The 23,579-nt window shown below is 44.6% G+C and overlaps 1 protein-coding gene across 1 annotated transcript in view; it reads right to left on the bottom strand.

Annotated features, from left to right (window-relative positions):
* LOC115081976 (von Willebrand factor A domain-containing protein 5B2-like) overlaps positions 1–23,579 on the bottom strand; it is a 269,330-nt gene that overhangs the window by 50,124 nt on the left and 195,627 nt on the right. Inside the window, exons 17-19 of the mRNA XM_029586215.1 lie at positions 13,706–13,891; positions 9,636–9,816; positions 844–1,118 (exon numbers count right to left, since the gene is read on the bottom strand). Of these exons, the coding sequence (XP_029442075.1) occupies positions 844–1,118; positions 9,636–9,816; positions 13,706–13,891 (642 nt within the window). The remainder of the gene's footprint in view (positions 1–843; positions 1,119–9,635; positions 9,817–13,705; positions 13,892–23,579) is intronic.

Here is a 23,579-nt window from a genome sequence, read left to right as displayed (position 1 = left end):
AATGTTGGGTTCCATATTAAGTGCTACCACCCAAGAAAGAGATCTAGGCGTCATAGTGGATAACACATTGAAATTGTCGGTTCAGTGTTCTGCGGCAGTCAAAAAAGCAAACAGAATGTTGGGAATTATTAGGAAGGGAATGGTGAATAAAACGGAAAATGTCATAATGCCTCTGTATCGCTCCATGGTGAGACCGCACCTTGAATATTGTGTACAATTCTGGTCGCCGCATCTCAAAAAAGATATAATTGCGATGGAGAAGGTACAGAGAAGGGCTACCAAAATGATAAAGGGGATGGAACAGCTCCCCTATGAGGAAAGACTAAAGAGTTTAGGGCTGTTCAGCTTGGAGAAGAGACGGCTGAGGGGGGATATGATAGAGGTGTTTAAAATCATGAAAGGTCTAGAACGGGTAGATGTGAATCTGTTATTTACTCTTTCAGATAATAGACTAGGGGCACTCCATGAAGTTAGCATGTGGCACATTTAAAACTAATCGGAGAAAGTTCTTTTTCACTCAACGGAATTTGTTGCCAGAGGATGTGGTTAGTGCAGTTAGTGTAGCTGTGTTTAAAAAAGGACTGGATAAGTTCTTGGACGAGAAGTCCATTACCTGCTATTGATTAAGTTGACTTATATAATAACCACCGCTATTACTAGCAACGGTAACATGGAATAGACTTAGTTTTTGGGTACTTGCCAGGTTCTTATGGCCTGGATTGGCCACTGTTGGAAACAGGATGCTGGGCTTGATGGACCTTTGGTCCGACCGAGTATGGCATGTTCTTATGTTCTTAATAGAGCGGGTGAGAGTTAGATACTGAAAGCTTTGCTATTTCTTACCTTGCTACTGGTAGTCTGTGTCCGTGCCAGTGGCGAGGACCTGCATAAGGGCTCCCACAGAACAACACTCTTCTGACCCTGCTGGGAAGTGGCTTTGAGGCACTGCGGGAAGGCGACCTCGTGCGAGCCTGTTGATTCACTGCTGGTGGAGCCATGGGACGTTGTGTGGCTCCTCTCACTACTCACAGAGCAGTGAGTCAGCATGTACTGCTTCTGGATGTAGGAAGCCTGGCAAATTCGGGACCTGATATCACAGCTTGCACTTGCTTCTCCACCTGCTCAAAACAGAAAGCCAAGATGAGGCAAAACCCAAAAGAAGAGCAGGGCACAGTTCCATTATTAATCATGTAATTTAGTAAACTGCATATGCAATAGATAATTAAGTACTTCAGAGAATCCAGTCTCTCAATGAAAATAATCAAAAGTTAGTTTTCCTGATCACACTGGCCTCTCTCACCTTGATTTTTCTCTTGCCTCTCTTTTCATGTGTTTTTGACCTGGATACAGGACTGCATTTAGGATTTTGGCAGCCATAGGCAGGACTGGAAAGCCGGAAGGGGGAGGCAGGACAGAATGCCATGGCCCTAAGGCAAGTGGGAACAGGATTTCCTGGGCTCAGATACTTGGAGCTTTCATAATTTGGCACCAGAGGCAGTTACCTGTGTTACCCTGCCTAAATTTGAGCTTGCCTTGGTACCAACGACATAGGAAAATGTGGGAGGGAGGTTCTGGAAGCCAAATTTAGGCTCTTAGGTAGAAAGCTTAAATCCAGAACCTCCAGGGTAGCATTCTCTGAAATGCTCCCTGTTCCACGCGCAGGTCACCAGAAGCAGGCAGAGCTCTGGAGTCTCAATGCGTGGATGAGACGATGGTGCAGGGAAAAGGGTTTTAGGTTTATTAAGAGCAATATTTTCGTGAAGGGGGAGCCTATTCTGAGAGGATGGCACCTCTTTAACCAGAGTGGAATCCGGCTGTTGGCGCTAGCCTTTAAAAAGGAGAGAGAGAGAGCAGCTTTTATATTCCATCATGGGGCAAAGCGAACAGGAATGCCTGGTTCAGAATACTGGCATCACGGAGAGGTTAGAAGATTATGAAAGTAGCTCAGATGAAATTAAATAAAGAACACAAAGATATGAAGGTTTCCAAATTCTTTATCAACTACTAGTAAGCAAGTTTATTTATTTATTTTATTTATTTAAAGTCTCTTCTATACCGATAACCGTTCGCACATCGTATCGGTTTACATAAAACAAATAACTTTTGGGCAGGGCCCTTACAAGTAACGATCGAATACAAGTAACAAATGAAAAATAATGGGGAAAGGTGTGATAACAATTAGAAGTGTTTTAAGAATGGGAACTAAATAAAGGGGTATCATATGCATTTACAGTAACAGGAACTATAGATAATACTGATTGGCATAACAATATATAAATAAATACGACAACTATAATATAATAACTACAATGTACAGTTGTGAATACAAATAAAAAAAACATACTCTAAATTGTTTGTATGCAAATTCCAGACATCTAAAAACTAAGATTGAAGAGTTGGAACGTACTTCTGTAAATTAAGATGTGCATCTCAGAGACCTAGAGGATAACCAATAGGGTACCAATACCAGGGTACACATTGTATCGAAATGGCAGGGAGTGCACTATATAGGAAAATTGGTTCTAACCTGATAATTTTATTTCTGGAATACCATAGATTAGACCAGATGTAAGGGGTTTTGCTCCCCTACCAGCAGATGGAATCAGAGAAGAAAGGTTTTATTGGCAATGTACTGCTAATGTTAGCTCATACTGACCCTCAGTATGAACTGTACCAAGCCAAGATGAGATTAAAACCAACAACATCTCCCCACCCAACCTGAGCAGGGGAAACGTTGATCCCCAACCTGAATCCCAACAATTGCTAAGGGAGACCGTAACCAATTCCCAACTGTAGAGCTACATCTTCTTATTTACACACTGAACAGAGCGGTATTTTCCGACAAATTAAAGGCAGGGCTCTGGACTTATCTGTGGTATTCCAGGAATGAAAATTATCAGGTTAGAACCAATTTTCCTTTCCTGTTCATACCCCAGATCAGTCCAGAAGCATGGGATGTACCCAAGCCCCCTGAAACTGGGCAGGAACTCGAAAGACCCAGTCTCAGCACAGTCGCCTCAAAGCAGGCCGTCTCCGATGATTGAACATCCTATCGGTAATGCTTTTTGAAAGTGTTTAGAGAAGACCAGGTTGCCGCTCTGCAGATCTCCTGTGGGGAAACCAGCTGATATTCTGCCCAGAAAGCCACCTGTGTCCTTGTAGAATGTGCTCTCAACCCCACAGGAATGGGACGACCCTTACAAATATAGACTGAGACAACGGCTTCCTTCAACCATTGTACAATGATCACCTTAGAAGTATTGTTCCCTTTTGATGTAACTGGCTGGCATCAGTGGTCAACACCACCCAGTCTGGGATTTCCAATCCCACTCCCAGCTGCAGATGTGGTCAAGAAATCACCATTAGAGACTGGACCTGGATTCCCCCTGTAAGGGTAGCCAAAGGTGAAATTTCTCTGACTTCCAGTGGGACAGAAGTGCCCTCTGAAGAGATTGTAGATGTGCGAATGCCCTGGGAACGAGATTAAGCATAGACACCATAGAACCCAGGACCTGCAAATAGTCCCAGGCTCTGGGAACCACTGGATGTAACAACCTCTGGACCTGTACCTGTAACCTCTGCACTCTCTCCTCCATAAAAAAAAACACTTTGCCAAGGACAGTATCAAAACAAGCTCCCAGGTATTCCAGTGACTGGGTCGGGACTAAGTGGCTCTTTGCCAGATTGACTAACCAGTCCAGAGACTGCTGCATTTGAATTACTCGATGCACTGAGCTTTGACAGAGCTCCTTTGACTTTGCCCAGATGAGCCAGTCGTCCAGATAGGGATGCACAAGAATGCCTTCCCACCGCAACACTGCAGCTACCACCAACTTTCCCTTGGTGAAAGTCCGCAGCACTGTTGCAAGTCCAAATGGGAGTACCCGAAACTGAAAATGTTCTCCCAGTATAGTGAACTGCAGAAATCTCTTATGTTGCTGCCATATAGGGATGTGCAAGTATACCTCCGTGAGGTCGAGGGAAAACAAGAACTCTCCTATGGGAATAGCTGCAATCACGGAGTGCAAGGTTTCCCTTAGGAAGCGAGGAACCCATAGAGCCACATTCACCTTCTGGAGATCCAGAAGGAGCCGACAGGTCCCATCCTTCTTTGGCACCATAAAGTAGACGGAATACCTTCCGTACCTCTTTTCCTCTGAGGAAATGGGTGCGGTCATCTCAAGTTTCTTCAGTCACTCTAGTGTGGCGCACGCTGTCATTCATGTTTCCTTGAAGGCACCATGGGATACCATAAAAGCTACCTGGATCAGGGGAGCAAATTCTATAGCACAACTATTTCTGATCACTGTTATGACCCACTGGTCCATCATTATCTTGGCTCACCCTTCATAATAGAGGGCTAACCGCCCACCATGACTCCTGGCAAAGAGTGGACAAGCTGCATCTCAGTGTGTAGCCTTTCCTCCCCCAGTCCCCTAACTAGTGGATTGGCCGGTGGGTCTACGCACCCCCCCACCCCCCCGCCAAACAGACTGCGTCTTGTTAGGCCATTGTCTTCCTCTGCCTGGGTGGTATCTCTGAACCACAGAGGATCCTCTGCCTGGGTGGTATCTCTGAACCCCTCCCTTTTGGCTTATTGCCAAGGTGCTTTATCAGTGCTCCAATTCTTCCCCAAGTCAAAGCTTGCCTTTGAAGGGAAGATTACTTAGCTGTGACTCGGAACACACATTCGCTGACCAATTGTGCAGCCAAATGAGATGCCTGGATGAGACTGCCGACACAATGTTTCTCATTAATGTGCAAGAGCTCAAGAGCATCCTCTGGCAGCATGTACAACCATGTCAGGCCCTTGCCGACCTTCAAACCAGCCTCTGGAGTAGCCCACTCCAGAACAACCAGCTTTTAAAATTTTTTTTACTGACTGGTGGAAGAGAAAAGTCTTCACCGGACCTCGAAGTCCTTCCGAGACGGGTCCATGCCCTCGTGATCAAACTCCTCCTGCATTATCTTTATTCCCAGTTCTTTTAAAACCCGGGGAATCAAGAGTAGGAGTTCCTTCTTCAGGAAGAGCCAGGCCACTCAGGGATCATCACTTCCACCACCGGGACCTCCCCAGGCTCCGTGGGATCTTTGCCTCCATCATTCTCCCCCTGGAGGGTCTGATAATGGACTTCTGTCTCCTTCCAAACCATTAGCCTCCTCCTCCATGCCAGAGGAGTGCAATCCCCTCACCGCCATCTGCACTCCCCTTTTCGGCTCCCCTGGGAGACCCTCTTCTTCACCTGGCATACTGTGGTGGACTTGAAGATCTGGCTCACTTCCTCTCCAGGAAAGCTTTGTGCATTATCAGCACAAATTCCGTGGAAAAAACTTCTTCTAAGCCAGAGATCATCCCCTCCAGGAGACCCTTCCTCACTCCCTCTCGGGCCTCATCTTTATTGGGCACAGCAGGGAATAGCTCAGGAAGAGAAGCAGACCTCTCCACTGAGGCCTCCTGCAACGTGGGAGCTAATGCTAAAATGGAGAAAGGAGCTTCACTCACACCAGCCAGAAGAATGGATTGTCTTTCCCCTGGCGTGATTGCTGCAGAGCTGCCTTCCCAGTCTGACTTACAGTGCCTGCAGAGCCCCACAGAAGAAATTCGAGACACCATGTCCCCACACGCACAGCAGCATTTCACAAGCTTGGCCAATGCATGCGGCCTCACACGTGCTCCCAGCTCGATCTGCAATTCCTAAGACCAACCCACAGTGAATCTGTGCCAGACCCTGGTTGTTCCCGCAGCCCTAACATGCGGTCATGCACTCCCTGAGCTGGCTAACACCCTCTTCCCTCTCCCAGGCACACAGTCCATGCTTCACCTGCACACAAATAGTCTTTTAATTTTTTTTTGTTAATGCTAGGCAGGCTAACAAAAGGTAACGACTCAGGAATAGGGGAGCCCTGTTTTGGGGGAAAACCTGCCCCTCTACACCTCAGCAAGGATGGAGGAAGTGGCGACCTGGTGCCAGGACCCTCTGTAGCTGCTGTTCCATCTGCATTCCTCCCATAAGGGATCCAAGCACCAAGAGAAGGACGAATTCTGAGTAACAAATACACTGAGGACACCACACAGGAGCCTTCACCCTGGGGAGCAGGAGAGATTTTTCAACTCTCTGGGCCAATATCGTTTTGCGTATTTTTATCCAGGGTTGAAGGGGAGTCGCTGCCACACAAGCACAAGTGGATAACCTTTTCCATCCAGGTCCCTCCACTCCGTTACGTTTTGGAAGAGGGGACACTTTTGATCCACACCTTGGGGAGAAAAGAGGCTCTATCTACTGCTGGCCAGGTTCCCTCCCCTGACGTTACTATAAATACGTTTATGCCCCACCCGTGCAGAACAAGGCACGCTGGGAGGGGGCTACACACAAATTATTGTTCCCTCAGGAAATGTTAAGTGATCATAAAATGTTCTACAAGAATTTTGCTGATTTTATTTTAATCCCATTTTTAAATTAACCTTTAAAAAAAAAACATTTTAAAAGTAGTGGGGATCATTTTAAGTTCTGCAGCCTCCTTATGCCATCTTATTAGAAATGTGCCCATTTTAAATGTTTTAACACACATTATAGCAACATTGAAATCACCTCTCTTTTTAACCTTTGAAACCCCAGACCTCCCTAACAAGTGCCCTCTTGTTCCCAGATGTTAGTTTTATTTATTTTAAGGCACATTATATGTTTTTATTGACTTTCGTGCCGGGATCTCCGTTGTACACCCATGATGCTGTATCCAACCTCGGGCCAAGTGTTTCATTAATTTATTTTTTCTCAATTTTACTTTTAACTTTTATTTTTAATCATGGTTTGGCCATAAAACTGGAAGCGATGTCACTGGCCCCACATCCTCAGCCTACACTTTCTCCCAGCTGTGGGGGCTTCCCTAAGACCCCCAGATGCCAAACTGCAGCTTCTTATGGCAACAGCACGCCACTAAGAAATGAAAGAAAACCCCCCCCCCGGCAGTATTCTAGTACCACCATGGCTCCATCTCCTATCAACACCATGGCTCCATCTCCTATCAACACCTTGGGCATCAAAATGGTAAAGGGGATGGAAAGGCTGAAGAGGTTAGGACTTTTCAGCTTGGAGAAGAGACGGCTGAGGGGGGATATGATAGAGGTGTTTAAGATCATGAGAGGTCTTGAACGTGTAGATGTGACGCGGTTATTTTCACTTTCGAATAATAGAAGGACTAGGGGGCACTCCATGAAGTTAGTGAGTAGCACATTTAAGACTAATCGGAGAAAGTTCTTTTTTACTCAACGCACAACTAAGCTCTGGAATTTGTTGCCAGAGGATGTGGTTAGTGCAGTTAGTGTAACTGTGTTTAAAAAATGATTGGATAAGTTCTTGGAGAAGTCCATAAACTGCTATTAATCAAGTTGATTTAGGGAATACCGGTAACCTCATGAGAGGCTTCTAGGAAAAGTAAAAAGTCATGGGATAGGTGGCGATGTCCTTTCGTGGATTGCAAACTGGCTAAAAGACAGGAAACAGAGAGTAGGATTAAATGGGCAATTTTCTCAGTGGAAGGGAGTGGACAGTGGAGTGCCTCAGGGATCTGTATTGGGACCCTTACTTTTCAATATATTTATAAATGATCTGGAAAGAAATACGACGAGTGAGATAATCATATTTGCGGATGATACAAAATTGTTCAGAGTAGTTAAATCACAAGCAGATTGTGATAAATTGCAGGAAGACCTTGTGAGACTGGAAAATTGGGCATCCAAATGGCAGATGAAATTTAATGTGGATAAGTGCAAGGTGATGCATATAGGGAAAAATAACCCATGCTATAATTACACAATGTTGGGTTCCATATTAGGTGCTACAACCAAGAAAGAGATCTAGGTGTCATAGTGGATAACACATTGAAATCGTCGGTACAGTGTGCTGCGGCAGTCAAAAAAGCAAACAGAATGTTGGGAATTATTAGAAAGGGAATGGTGAATAAAATGGAAAATGTCATAATGCCTCTGTATCGCTCCATGGTGAGACCGCACCTTGAATACTGTGTACAATTCTGGTCGCCGCATCTCAAAAAAGATATAATTGTGATGGAGAAGGTACAGAGAAGGGCTACCAAAATGATAAGGGGAATGGAACAGCTTCCCTGTGAGGAAAGACTAAAGAGGTTAGGACTTTTCAGCTTGGAGAAGAGACGGCTGAGGGGGGATATGATAGAGGTGTTTAAAATCATGAGAGGTCTAGAACGGGTAGATGTGAATCGGTTATTTACTCTTTTGGATAGTAGAAAGACTAGGGGGCACTCCATGAAGTTAGCATGGGGCACATTTAAAACTAATCGGAGAAAGTTCTTTTTTACTCAACGCACAATTAAACTCTGGAATTTGTTGCCAGAGGATGTGGTTCGTGCAGTTAGTATAGCTGTGTTTAAAAAAGGATTGGATAAGTTCTTGGAGAAGTCCATTACCTTCTATTGAGTTCACTTAGGGGCGGATTTTAAGAGCCCTGCTCGCGTAAATCCGCCCGGATTTACACGAGCAGGGCCCTGCATGCTGGTGCGCCTATGTTCAATAGGCCTACCGGCGCGCGCAGAGCCCCGGGACTCGCGTAAGTACCGGGGTTTTCCGAGGGGGGCGTGTCGGGGCGGGGCGCGGCGTTTCGGGGGCGGGCCCAGGGGCGTGATTTCGGCCCGGGGCGGTCCGGGAGCGTAGCCGTGCCCTCCGGAACCGCCCCTGGGTTGCGTCTAGGCGCGCCAGCGGCCCGCTGGCGCGCGGGGATTTACTTCTCCCTCTGGGAGGCGTAAATCCCCCAACAAAGGTAGGGGGGGTTTAGACAGGGCCGGGGGGGTGGGTTAGGTAGAGGAAGGGAGGGGAAGGTGAGGGGAGGGCGTTAGCGAATTCCCTCCGAGGCCGCTCTGATTTCGGAGCGGCCTTGGAGGGAATGGTGGCAGGCTGCGCGGCTCGGCGCGCGCCGGCTACACGGAATAGGCAGCCTTGTGCGCGCCGATGCAGGATTTGCGCGGCTACGCGCGTATCTACTAAAATCCCGCGTACTTTTGTTGGCGCCTGGAGCGCCAACAAAAGTACACGAACGCGCCGTTTTTTAAAATCTATCCCTTAGAGAATAGCCACTGCCATTAGCAATGGTTACATGGAATAGACTAAGTTTTTGGGTAATTGCCAGGTTCTTATGGCCTGGATTGGCCACTGTTGGAAACAGGATGCTGGGCTTGATGGACCCTTGGTCTGACCCAGTAGGGCATTTTCTTATGTTCTTATGTTCTTATCAGTAGCATGGAATCTATTTAATGTTTGGGTACTTGCCAGGTTCTTGTTGCCTGGTTTGGCCACTGTTGGAAACAGGATGCTGGGCTTGATGGACCTTGGTCTGACCCAGCATGGGAAATCTTATATTCTTATGATCACAGCTTAAATTGCACCATCGTGTTTTCACATCCCATACTCAGAGGTACCAAAATTGTGATTTTGCTTTCTTGTTTTCTCCATCCCTCCTTCTCTCCATCTCTTTGATCTTATTTTTTGCCCCTTCATTCATATCTTTCCTCTTCATATCATCCATTTTACACTTTCCCCCTCTCCCAGTCCTCATCTCCTTCCCCAGTTCCCTGCCCCCACAACTCCTCTGCCCAGTCTGACTCACTCTTGTCCCAGTTCTCTGTCCCACTGGGAGACAACTCCAGGGAGATCTCATGCAGACTTTTGTCTGGATCCTCAGGCTCTGCAGGGGCATCAGGACCTCCCGGCAGATATGCGTCATCCTGGGAATGGAACACAGAATTGCTGGAGCTGGGAGAAGCACTCTTGCAGCCTCGCTCCTTTCCCTGCAAAACAGGAAGGAATGCAAAGAGAGAACCTTGTTACTTCCTCTACTGCTACCTGACAGGACATTCTGACCCATAGGTTGTGTCCCTCTTCCTTCCTCTCTAGACAGAACGCCTCCTGTCCCTTTCAGAAATGATCTAGGTGCTGCCTCCTCCAATGATTCAATAGGAAGGAGCATCTAATTACTCTTCCTCTCCCCAGAAAGGTAAACATATCTTATATAATCAGAATTTGAGCCTACCTTCCATTTTCTGTCTTTCCTCAGGGCTATGTGGCGAGATGATCCAGGCAAGATAAAATTCCTGTTCTGTTGTGCTACACATCAGCAGTGCCTTGCAAGGTAGGCAGGACGGCAGCTCAAAGCTTCTTGTTTCTAAATACTGCCTCATATATGCAGAGTGAAACCCTTGGTCCATTCCAATCACCCATTTTTAGGAGGTGAAAGCAGAGTTACTAATCTGTAACAGGTGTTCTCCGAGGACAGCAGGATGTTAGTCCTCACACATTGTTTACATCATCAGATGGAGTCCCAACATGGAAAACTTATGTCAACATTTCTAGAACTTTGATTTACCACACTGGACATGCCTAGCATGCGCTAAACCATGCATCCACGCAGGGTCCCTCTTCGGTCTTATAACACAGAATTCAATATAAATCAAAAATACGAGAAACCCAACTCCGTGGTGTGGTGGGTGTGTTTCGTGAGGATTAACATCTGTAACATCTGTCCTCAGAGAACACCTGTTACAGATAAACAACTCTGCTTTCTCTGAGGGCAAGCAGGATGGTAGTCCTCACACATGGGTGAATCCCTAGCTACAGGCTGCCCCCCAACACAACAGGGGACCAACAGACACACAACAATGGTGCTGTTGGTAAAAGAGTGGGAGACAGCCTGAACCCAAGCACCTCAAACAGATTGCGAAGGACAGATTGGCCAAACCTACTATCACGTCAGTCAGCCCTATCCAAGCAATAGTGAGATGTGCATGTGTGGAAAGAACTTCATGTCACATCTTTGCAGATCTCTTCTATGGGAACTGTTCACAAGTGGGCTACCGACGCTGCCATGGCTCAAACAGAATGAGCCTTGACATGGCCCCCAAGAAGCAGCCCTGCTTGGGCAGAACAGAAGGAGATGCAATCTGCTAGACAATTTGATAGCATCTGTTTGACAATGGCAATGCCCAACACATTTCTATCAAAAGAAACAAAAAGTTGGGTGGACTGTCTATGGACTTCTTTCTGCTCCAGATAGAAGGCTAAGGCTCGCTTGCAGTCCAGACTGTGCAGGGCTCATTCACCTTGGTGTGAATGAGGCCTGGAAAAGAACATTGGCAGGACAATTGGCTGGTTAAGTTGGAAGTCTGTCACCATCTTAGGCAGGAACTTAGGCTTCGCTTGCAAGACTACCCTGCCATGACAAACTTAGTGTAAGGTGGATAATTCACTAAGGCCTGGAGCTCGCTGACCCTGCATGCGGAGGTGAGCACCACCAAAAATATGACCTTCTAGGTCAGGTACTTCAGGTTAGAAGTGCACAGTAGCTCAAAAGGAGTTTTCATCAGCTGAGCTAACACCACATTGTGGTCCCAAAACACAGCGGGAGGCCTTAGGGGAGGCTTCAATTGAAGCAGGCCCCACATGAAATGTACAACTATAGGCTCTACAGAGCTGGGTGTACCATCTACACCATGGTGGTATGCACCAATTGCACTCAGATGAACTCTAATGGAGTTGGTTTTCAAGCCATCTTCTGATAGGTGTAGAAGTTATCAAGCAGTTTTTTGTGGGACAGAAGAATGGATCTAGGGCCTTCTGCTCACACCACACAGAAAACCTCCTCCACTGCAGTCCATAGGACATTTTAGTGAAAAGCTTTCTAGAAAGATCAAGTGGTTGCGAAACTAACCTCTCAACATGCAGGCTAGGAGCGACAGGGCCTGAAAGCTGGGATGTCTCAGCCTGCCTCGATCTTGCCTGATGAGATCTGGGGAAGTCCCCAGACTGATTGGCCTCCAAATGGACAACTCCTGCAGGAGTGGAAATCAGATTTGTTTTGGCTAATAAGGGGCTATGAGGATCATAGTCCCCTTGTCCTCGCGAAGCTTCAAGAGAGTCATCGCTACTAATGGAATCAGAGGATATGCATAACTTTGCCCCAATTCTGGGTGAGGGCATCTGAGGCTGGTTTGCCATCTGTACTATACAGGGAGCAAAACCGAGGCACCTTTCTATTGCAAGGGGACATAAGGATATCCACATCCGGGCTTCCTCTGAGGTGGACTATCTGATATGGGTAAGTGGAATCTGACTTGAATTAATGTAGTTATAATGATTATAACATCCAGCATTATATTTCTTTTCTGTATGTTGCCTTGTGTAATACCTATCAAATTTGCTCAGGCGCTTAATAGAGCAATATCCTCTTTTATTTGGAATGGAAAATGCCTTTTACGCTCTAACTGCATCCAGGGCACAGAGTGGGCTATTTTTTACCTAATTTTAAAAAATTGGGCAGTGCAATTACAGATCATGGTGTTTTGGTTCTCCTCTTGCTCAGAGTCATTGGATAGAAATTACAAATCAGGCAGTTGCACACTACAATTTGGGCTCGTTAGTTTCAGAACTCAGGCTCAAGTTAATTATAGTTCTTCTCCTTTGAGCCAGTGATGCGGATCTTGGAAAAGTAATCAGACAATTATATTTTAATCCTGCAATATCTCCATTAGCACCAATATGTCTCAAGCTGGATTTGGCTGGATAAGATAATAGGGACTGACAAAAATACTTCATTTAATTAAGGAAGACATCTATGCCAGGAGAAAAGGTATAGTGGATATGCAAACAGATGTACTTATACAGCATTCTGTCTGAGTCAAGGGTGACGTTGTTAAGTTCTAATAAGACCCTGAATCTGATTGAACTTATTTTTTCGAAGGAAAAATGCAACTGCTGGGCTTATTGCAAAAAATACTTTCACACTTACATTTGGAACAGTTTTTATATGAGAAAAAAATGGGAGTTGGATATGCGGGTAACATTATCTAAGTATCAGTGGGTTGAAATTTGGGAAAATATAAGCAAATTTCTATCTGAATGACCTGTTTGGATACTGAATATAAAATACTATAACCAAACATATCTCACTTCTAAGGGGTCCAGACACTTGGAGAAGGTTGTTTATTAAAAGGAACCTTTAAACAGAGTTGAGACTATTCCGACATACAGGTTCTGAGGATTATTAATGAAATCACAAATCTCTAACTACTAGTCTACTTGTTTATTTATTTATTTATTTAAAAATGTTTATATACCGCTTTTACAATTCGAAAGAATTAATCAAAACGGTTTACAACCAAACATACATAATAATAAAAACTTGTTGATGCAGTACTGATTCTGATGTTATAGTATTAAACCAAAGGCAGCTGGCTAACTTTTCGTTGTTAACTGCAGGGTTGGTGATACCTTCTAGATGGAAGTGCATTAATCCCCCTAAGATTCTGGATTGGTAATAGTATTTGAAATGGAATGACCCCCTGCATTCTCCATCTTTTGGTCTTCCGTTGTCTTTCCTTTTTAAAATGCTGCTCAAGTCTCTGAACCAGATTTTCTCTCTTGTTCTAATATTTTGTAGAACAATAGCACGAGAGCAGCAAATACTGCTCCACCTGAGAAGAAGACCAACCAACAAACTAGATGACAGGAGAAGGTGGGGCCCAGGCATCACTGATCTACCGAGACAGAGAGAGAAACTCCACACCCTAGGCAGTGGGAGAGAGGGGGAGAAGAACGATGGAGACAGGCGGATAGGACACAGAGGAGAGAAAAAGACAGAAACAACCGAGACAGTGAGTGGAAGGCATGAAGAAAGGTGCTCACGGTATTCCTCTTGCTCCGGAAGCTGGAGATGGGATAGAGGGTGCAGTAGCTGGTGAGGCAGCCTCCGGGGTACAATGGGGCGATCTCATTGGGTGAGAGCAGGGCCTCGGCTGTGTCGGGAACATACCAGTCTATGGTGATGTCACTCACCGCTGGCTCCACGGACTTCTTTAGAGACCTGATCAGCTGGTGGAAGAAGCAAGGAAGTGTCCTCATTACAACTTTCTTTTTTTTACTCTGGTTTCCACCCTGAGCACAAACTTTTGTCAACAATGACCACATCCTGCACTCGGAGAGGGGGGCAGGCCTGAGACCATAAAGCCAAACACCACCAAAATTAACATTGCGTCCCCTCGTGCTTTCTCTCTGGTCTCAGTTGCTCTCTCTGCCCAGTCTCAGCTGTGCCTCTCATCCTTTTTCTTCTCCTGAGGGACAGCTGATGGCAGAAGCCTCATCTGCTCCTAGTAAGTAAGACTTGCTGAGAAAAAGCACCTAAACCTTACAAAAAAAAAAACCCCAACCTATTACCGTCTGTATATATTGTAGGCTGGTTTAAGGTTAGTGTTTAATTTAAAGTTTATAATTGTGTGCGTGTTTTCTGGGAAACCAAAGCTTGAATTAATTATATGTGCTGGTTTAAGCTTAGCATTTAATTCCAAGTTTTATAATTGAGAGTTTGCAAAGCTCGCTTACTTGATCTGAGAATGCAAGAGAACCAGTTCCTTGGCACGTATTTACTAGTGTAACTCCCACCCTCCCTAGTCACATTTTTTGATATATAGATGGCCCACCATACCTATGTAACGTGCTCACACCATATGAACCAGTGGGAATGTTACAGGCATCTCATCAATGACTGCTTGCCATTCCTTCTCTTACTACGATTACATTAGAGTATATCAAACAGTCATAAGAAGTTGCCATACTGGCTCAGCCTGAGCCCAATATCCTGTTTCCAAAATTGGCCAATCCAGGTCACAAGTATCTGGCAAGATCCCAAGCAATAAATGGATCCCATGCTGCTATCATGCAGTGATAAGCAGTGGCTATCTCTTACTCTAATTGGATTATAACAGTTTATTGACTTCTCCAGGAATCTGTACAAACCTTTTTTAAACCCAGTTATATTAATTGCCTTAACCTTAATTCCACAGCTTAATTGTGCGTTGAGTGAAAGAATTTTCTTCAATTTGTTTTGAATGTGCTACTTACTAACTTTATAGAGTGCCCCCCTAGTCTTTGTATTTTTTCAAATAATAAATAACCGATTTACATTTACCTGTTCTATTGCACTCATGATTTTATAGACCTCTATCACATCCCCCCTCAGACATCTCTTCTCCAAATGATAAAGGAGCTATTCCGTCTCCTTTATCATTTTGTTTACCCTCTTATGTACCTTTTGCAATGCAACTATATCTTTTTTTGAGATACTGTGAAAAAACTGCACATGCTACTCTAAATGCACCTCACAAAGGAACGATACAGGATATTATGACATTTGCTATTTTATTCTCCATTCCTTTCCTAATAATTCCTAACATTCGTTTTTCTTTTTTGACCACTGCAGCACACTAAGCCAAGGATTTCAAAGTTTTGTCAACTATGATACCCATGTCTTTTTCCTGGATGGATGATAACTCCTAAAATTATACTACTACAGTGTGGGTTACTATTCCCCATGTACATCACTTTGCACTTGTCCACATTAAATTTTATATGCCATTTAAATGCCCAGTCTCACAAGATCCTCCTTTCACAGAATAATTTTGTATCATCTGCAAATCTGATCACTTCACTCGTTGTTCCCTTTTTGAAATCATTTATAAATACAGTATATTAAAAAGCATCAGCAGTGATCGCTGAGGCACTCCACTGTTTACCCTTCTCCACTGAGAAAGCTGAGCATTTAATCCTACTCTCAGCTAATCAGTTTGAAATCCACAACAGGACATTTCCTCCTATCCTGTGACTTTTTTATTTTCTCAGGAGTCTTTTCTGGGGAACTTTGTCAAAGTAACATAGTAATGACAGCAGAAAAAAACCCAAATGGTCCATCCAGTCCAGCCAGCAAGTTTCTTATGGTAATAACTGCCACTCCATGCAGACTACCCCCATGTTTCCTGTTAAAGGTAATAACTGCTGTTCCATGCAGGTTACCTCCAAGCCTTTTGTTAAGCGGGTAATAATATTTACAATCAAAACCAAGCAACTGTCAAGCCCCATAACAAAATTACTGCTAGCAACATTTTTACAGGATGAGCAATCTTCTTGATAATTTAGGCAATGCTGCTTGAACGTGCTTTGCTATTGGACGAAGCAGCCCTGTGCTTTTTCCCTAATGTCTGTATCTCAGTGCCCTGGACTGTAAAAGTTGGGATCCAGCATTGGCCATCATCTGAACTCAATTCCCCTTTTTCCCCCTGCCAAAGTGGGGAACAATGTTGCAGTTGCATCAGAAGCACCAAGGCTAATTGGTTAAGGAAGTAGTCCTCACGCCTTCTGTTAAGGGGAGGAACTGGTGCTCCGGGCAGATTGCCCCCATGCACTCTTTTCTTCTTTCCCAACGTCTAATCTTTATGCTTCCACATTGTTTTTATCCCATGCCCTATTGTTTTCATCCTGACTGCCTCTTCCGGAAAGGCATTCCAGGCATCCACCAACTTTTCCATGAAGAAATATTTCCTGATGTTGGTTCCGAGTCGTCCCCCCTGGAGTTTCATTTCATGTCAAACGCCTTCTGAAAATCCAAATACACTACATCCACTGCTCACCATTATCCACGTTTATAAACCCCTTCAAAAAAAATGTAGCAGATTGGTGAGGCAAGATTTCCCTTGTGTAAATCCACGCTGGCTGTGTCCTATTAAACCATTTATTTATTTATTTATTTTAATTTTTTCTATACCGGCAATCGTGATAACATCACATCAAGCCGGTTTACAATAAACAATGGGGTAATAACCGGAACCAAGAACAAATATGTAATATACATATTATAAATGCAGTTACAATAAACAAGGAAACATGCAACTGGGAGTAAGAAGAAGAAAAGATAGTAACTTTAACATGGTGTATAAACCTGTAGAAGGTAAAGTTTAAAAAAAAAAAAAAAAAAAAAAAAAAATTAATTGTATAATTTACAATGAGTTGTTCAGTTCAAAAATGCAGTTTTTAATAATAAAGAAGAAATCATAAGTAATGAAGATACTGGGTGTTTATAAAGTTTAGAAGAAGATTATCAGGATGGTTATAAAAGAAAATTGTTGCTTGGAATTTGAAAATCAGAGAGAATTATTTTTAGTCTGAGTCTGGGAAGGCTTGTTTGAAAAGCCATGTTTTGAGTCTTTTTCTGAATGTCAATAAGCAGGGTTCTTGTCTAAGTTCCGTTGGTATGGAGTTCCAAAGAGTGGGTCCTGCTGTGGAGAAAGCCCTATCTCTATAAGTTATGTGGAAGGAAGTTTTGGAGGGCGGTACCTGCAGAGACTCTTTGTAGTACTCTCTTATGGGTCTGGAGGAAGTATGCTTTATGAAAGGGATTTGTAGGTTGAGAGGAGCGATTTGTTGGATGGATTTATAGATTATGGTGATTGACTTATAAAGAATTCTGAAATGGATTGGCAGCCAGTGTAAATCTTTAAGGATCGGGGTGATGTGCTCTCTTCTCCTTGTATTTGTTAGAATTCTAGCTGCCGTATTTTGAACCATTTGTAGCGGTTTGGTATGTGCTGATGGGGTACCTAATAATAAAGAATTGCAATAGTCTAGCTTGGAGAAGATTATTGCTTGTAGGATAGTCCTGTAGTCATGAAAGTGGAACAGTGGTCTTATTCTTTTTAGAACATTCAGTTTATGGAAGCAGTCTTTAGTGGTTTGATTTATGAAAGCTTTTAGGTTAAGCCTATTATCGATTATTGCGCCCAAATCTCTTACTTTTATTGTTTGTAGATTAGTTGGAAAGATTGAGGGGGTGTGGCTTATTTCAGATGATATGAGAAGAAGTTCTGTTTTTGAGGAATTTAGGATTAAATTCATACTGGAAAGGAGGGAGTTGATTTCTTGCAGACAATATTCCCAAAGATCGAGGGTTTTTTTTTATGGATTCTTTGATTGGTATCACAATCTGGACATCATCTGCATAAAGGTAGTGTTTAAGGTTCAAATTATTTAATAGATGGCAGAGAGGGAGGAGGTAGATGTTAAAGAGGGTGGGAGAGAGGGATGAACCTTGGGGAACTCCTTGAGATGAAGGGTAGCATTTAGATTCTTTACTGTGTATTTTTACCTTGAAGCCTCTATTTTTCAAGAATGAGTGGAACCAGGACAGTGCAGAGCCTATTATGCCGATGTTCAATAGTTGGTTAAGGAGCATGGAGTGGTTAACAGTATCAAAGGCGGCTGAGAGGTCCAAGAGAATCAAAAGGTAGGACTGGCCTTTATCTAGGCCTAGGATGAGGTAGTCTGTTAAGGAAATTAGTAGAGATTCTGTGCTTAACGATTTCCTGAAGCCATATTGTGAAGGGTGGAGAATTTTGTGGTCTTCCAGGTAGTCTGATAATTGAGAATTAACCAATTTTTCCATGACTTTAGCAATGAATGGGAGGTTTGAGATAGGGCGAAAGTTGGAGGGGTTGTCTGGATCTAACTTTGGGTTTTTTAAGAGCGGTTTGATTGATGCCATTTTGAGGTCGTCAGGGTAGAGTCCTTTAGATAAAGAGCAGTTTATTATGTCTGCCAGAGCTTTGGATATGGTGTCCGGAATAAGGAGGAGTAATTTGGAAGGGATTTGGTCTAATGGGTGTGTCGATGGTTTCATCTTTTTCAGTATTCTAAGGATCTCAGAAATTGTAATTGGTTCAAATGAATTGAGTGAGATGTGTTTGTTATGGTGTATATATGTGCTGTGTGAGGAAGAAGTATTGGGCGAATTTTTAGAAAGGAGGTTAGCTATTTTGTTGTTGAAGAAGAGAGCGAGCTCCTCTGCTTTTTCTTGTGCTTTGTTAAATGGAATGTCAGGAGTTTGGATTTGAGTTAAATTAGAGACGTAGGTAAAAAGGGCTTTAGCATCAAAGATCATATGATGGATCTTATGAGCATAGAAGTCTCTTTTGATTTTTTGCAAGGAATTTTTGTAGTTGTGGAGAGCAAGTTTGTAGGTAGAAAGGGTGGACGCTGAAGGAGATTTGCGCCATTTGCTTTCTTTCCGTCTGAGGGAAAGTTTTAGATTTTGTAGTTCTTCATTAAACCAAGGTTGTTTTTTTGGAATGTTGTGTTTTAGTTTTTTTGTTATTAGAGGACAGAGTTTATTAGCTGCAGTTTCTGTAATATTATTCCATGAGTGAAGTGCTGAATTTGGAGAGGAAAGGTCCATGTGGGGTAGTTCTAAGACTAGGTGGTTGTGGAGGTCCTCGGATGCACAAATTTTCCTGTAGGAGAATTGTTGAGGAGGGGCGGGGTGCTGTTTTTTTTGTGCCAGTGTGATGGTGGTTGAGATTAGCGAGTGGTCCGACCAGGGTATTGGTTTGCAGATCGGTTGAGTTGAATTAGCAATACCAGAATTGGTGAAGATAAGGTCCAATATATGACCTGCTTTATGGGTGGGTTTCTTGATAATCTGATTGAAACCTAAAGCAGACAAGGCGGTAATGAAAGTTTTCCCATTTGTAGATAGAGATGGATTGTTGACATGTAAATTGAAGTCACCAAGTATAATTGCTGGAGAATCTAAATTAATGTGGGAGACTATTAGTTCCAGAAGAGGAGAGGCATCTAAGTCAAGAAGGCCTGGGGGAGCATATACAAGAAGGATTTGGAGATGGTTTGATTTGAAAAGGCCTGTTTCCAGTTTGGTAGAAGAGTTAACAGAGTATTGGGTGAAATTCAAATCTTTTTTGGTAGCAAGAAGAATTCCTCCACCTTTTCTTTTCTGTCGGGGAATGGAGAAGAAGTCATATGAATGAGTAGGTAATTGGTTAATTAGAGCAGTGTCTGTTGATTTGAGCCAAGTTTCTGTTATGGCGCAAACGTCTGGATTTTCTTCTAGGAGAAGATCATTGAGAATGGGGGTTTTCTTAGTGATGGATTGTGCGTTGAATAGAAATAATGAGAATAATGTTAGTCCAAGCAATTGTGTAAAAGGGGAAGCCATGATGGGGATGAGGGCTTTATAGGTGTGAGGATGAGAAGTCCCAAGATAATTACTAATTGCATTGTGTCTTCTGTGATGAAGAATCGGAATTGGGAGACCGCGGAGCATGATGGTTAGAGTATGTCAGAGGTCTAATTGTTATTGTAGAAGAGTAATGTTAGAGATCTGCTATGTGAATGGTGTAGAGAGGTAGGAATATTCACGGTGGTTGATTGTGATTGAGGCTTGAGTGAGAGGTGGAGTATGATTGAGGGTAGCTTGTAGACTTAGAGAGTAGATGAGTGAATTAAAGAACTGGTAGTTGAAGATGAGATGTGGATGTTCAGGATCAAACTTCACGTGCTTGTTGAAAGCTGAGTGCTTGGAGGTTGCTGTTTGATGCTGGTTGAAAGCTGAGTGCGGTAGTACACTTTTCTGGACGTTCTGCAGTGTAGGAGCAGGAACTAGGGTTGTAAATGGGCCTTTGATAGATTTCAACAGCTCCGAGTTGGAGGGAGCGATTGGACTCTCAATGATGTGGGGTGGGGAGATTGACCAGCTTGAGAACCTGAAGGGCTGAGCCGTATCAGGTTCCTATATAGGGGCTGTCCTGCGGGGCTACACTAAGGGGCACACAAAGGGGCAGGCCCCTTTGTTGTGCTCCTTCGGTGCGCGACGCAGGCGCGCGGCGCCTGGGTAGCAGTGAGTTTAAATGTCCCTCTCAGCGTCTGATAGGCCGAGATCAGAAAGTGGGCGGGACTTCGGGCTGACGTCGGCAGCGTGATCGGTGGCCGGATTCGCCGGGGGCAAGGGAGAATCGAATGGCCTTACCCCGACGGGTCTGGGCGCCGATCGCGCAGGCCTCTCTCCTCTCGATCACGGCAGCAGCGGCAGCAGCAGCAGCGGAGGTCCGTAGATGTTAGCAACGGCGCCTGGGGAGCAGTGAGTTTAAATGTCCCTCTCAGCGTCTGATAGGCCGAGATCAGAAAGTGGGCGGGACTTCGGGCTGACGTCGGCAGCGTGATCGGTGGCCGGATTCGCCGGGGGCAAGGGAGAATCGAATGGCCTTACCCCGACGGGTCTGGGCGCCGATCGCGCAGGCCTCTCTCCTCTCGATCACGGCAGCAGCGGCAGCAGCAGCAGCGGAGGTCCGTAGATGTTAGCAACGGCGCCTGGGGAGCAGTGAGTTTAAATGTCCCTCTCAGCGTCTGATAGGCCGAGATCAGAAAGTGGGCGGGACTTCGGGCTGACGTCGGCAGCGTGATCGGTGGCCGGATTCGCCGGGGGCAAGGGAGAATCGAATGGCCTTACCCCGACGGGTCTGGGCGCCGATCGCGCAGGCCTCTCTCCTCTCGATCACGGCAGCAGCGGCAGCAGCAGCAGCGGAGGTCCGTAGATGTTAGCAACGGCGCCTGGGGAGCCTTTTCTTCTTTCCCAACGTCTAATCTTTATGCTTCCACATTGTTTTTATCCCATGCCCTATTGTTTTCATCCTGACTGCCTCTTCCGGAAAGGCATTCCAGGCATCCACCAACTTTTCCATGAAGAAATATTTCCTGATGTTGGTTCCGAGTCGTCCCCCCTGGAGTTTCATTTCATGTCAAACGCCTTCTGAAAATCCAAATACACTACATCCACTGCTCACCATTATCCACGTTTATAAACCCCTTCAAAAAAAATGTAGCAGATTGGTGAGGCAAGATTTCCCTTGTGTAAATCCACGCTGGCTGTGTCCTATTAAACCATATCTTTCTATATGCTTTGTTCTTTTAGAATAGTTTTCTACAATTTTTCCCGGCACGATCATCAGGCTCGCTGATCTTTAGTTTCCCAGATCACTCCTGGAGCCCTTTTCAAAGATCGGGGTTACATTGGCCACCCTCCAGTCTTCAGGGACAACAGACAATCCCAACGATAGGTTACAAATTGTTGCAACCGTCCCTTCCCGACGACTGCACTCCTCCTACCTCTCTCTCCTTTTGCTCCACCTCTTGCTGTTAATAGATGCCTGGCTGCCGCGGCGTCTGTCTGCCGTCCTCTCCGGCGTCCCCGCACCGGCTTGGGCGCTGCCTCCCGCCATGCTCTATTTGTATCTTAGGGCGCGTGCGCCGCGCGGCCCTCACTCTTATTTCCTACTTGGCGCGAACCTCAGGGGCGTCCCCCTGTGATGACGTCACGCTGCCCGGATATTTAAAGCCTACTTTGTTTGCTAGCCTTTGAGTTAGCAAGGGGGATTCTTACGGATGGGATTCACTCTCCGTACCCAGCTACTCTGCCTCTCCAATCTTTATTGGACTCTCTAATGCTAACGGGGTACCCGCTCCTCAGGGGACTCACTTGCTTTTCAGGTCGCTATCAGGAAACCGGTACTCGCTCCTCGAGGGCCCATGTTCCCTGACTCGCTGCCTGCTCGGATTCGCTATCTTCAACACCAGTGAGTACTACCATCTTCACCTCAGAGCTGTTCCCTGGAACCAGGTACTCGCTCCTCGAGGGCCTGCCTCCGTTCCAGCCCTGGTGCCATCTCCTACGTGGAACCGCTGTGTGAGTACATTACCTTCAAGCCTCTCAGCTCTCAGAGATCAGGTACTCGCTCCTCCCTGCTCTCCCTATCCTGGGGTTCTCCATACTGGGGCTTGTGCTTATTCCACTGTACTCATTATTCTCAGTTCTCTCCACTACAGCACTGCTACCGGAGGAGTTGTTGTTCCAGTGCCTGAGGGATACCAGCCCTGCCGGGCTACATCAACTACTCATCACTGCTACCTCTGGTAGCTGCACAACACTGTTTAAATAAAGATCGATCTCTGTGTTTGTCCTCAGCTGAGCCTGACCTGTGGCCCCTCACAGGACTGCCCCCCGTGGGCATGGTCAGCTGCCACAGTGTCCAAGGGTCCACCCAAACCTCACTAATTATAACACAAATTACCAGTAACATATCTTCAATTTCATTTTTTAATTCCTTTAGAACTCTAGGGTGTATACCATCTGGTCTGGGCGATTTGAACTTTTTAATTTGTCAATCTGCTTTATTACATCTTCCAGCTTCTTGGTGATTTGTATTTGTTCTTTTGATTCATCACCATTGACATAGTTTTCTGCACAGGTTTCTCCCCAACATCCTCTTCAGTCTTTAGTCACCAAGGTCCCAAATTATGGAATTTGTTACCTATATAGATTCATATGGAAGGAAACTTCATAAAATTTAGGAAAGGAGTAAAAACATGGCTTTTAACCAAGTTTTTAATGGACTAGTTTCTTTCTACTGCTTTTAATATTTCATTAAAGTATTTAATGTTTTATGTTGCTATATCTTGTTGTATGTTATTTATACTCAATGTGATAAGTCATATGTTCTATTTGTTTCTTTAAGTTTGTTTTTAGTAATGTAAGCCACTTTGTTAAATTGTTTTAAAAGCGGGATATCAAAAACCAATAAATATAAACATAAGAATCTTTACAATTTGAGTCAACAGAGATTTAAAGCAATTTACAATTAACCAAGCTCCTCCATGGTGAGACCGCACCTTGAATACTGTGTGCAATTCTGGGCACCGCATCTAAAAAAAAATGTAGTTGCACTAGAGAAGGTACAGAGAAGGGCGACCAAAATGATAAAGGAGATGGAACAGCCTCCCTACGAGGAAAGGCTGAAGAGGTTAGGGCTGTTCAGCTCAGAGAAGAGACAGCTGAGGGGGGATATGATACCTGTCTATAAAATCATGAAAGAACAGAACAGGTAAATGT

This window comes from Rhinatrema bivittatum, unplaced genomic scaffold, assembly GCF_901001135.1.
Source record: "Rhinatrema bivittatum unplaced genomic scaffold, aRhiBiv1.1, whole genome shotgun sequence".
Taxonomy (NCBI): domain Eukaryota; kingdom Metazoa; phylum Chordata; class Amphibia; order Gymnophiona; family Rhinatrematidae; genus Rhinatrema; species Rhinatrema bivittatum.
This window is presented reverse-complemented; position numbering and strand designations above follow the sequence as displayed.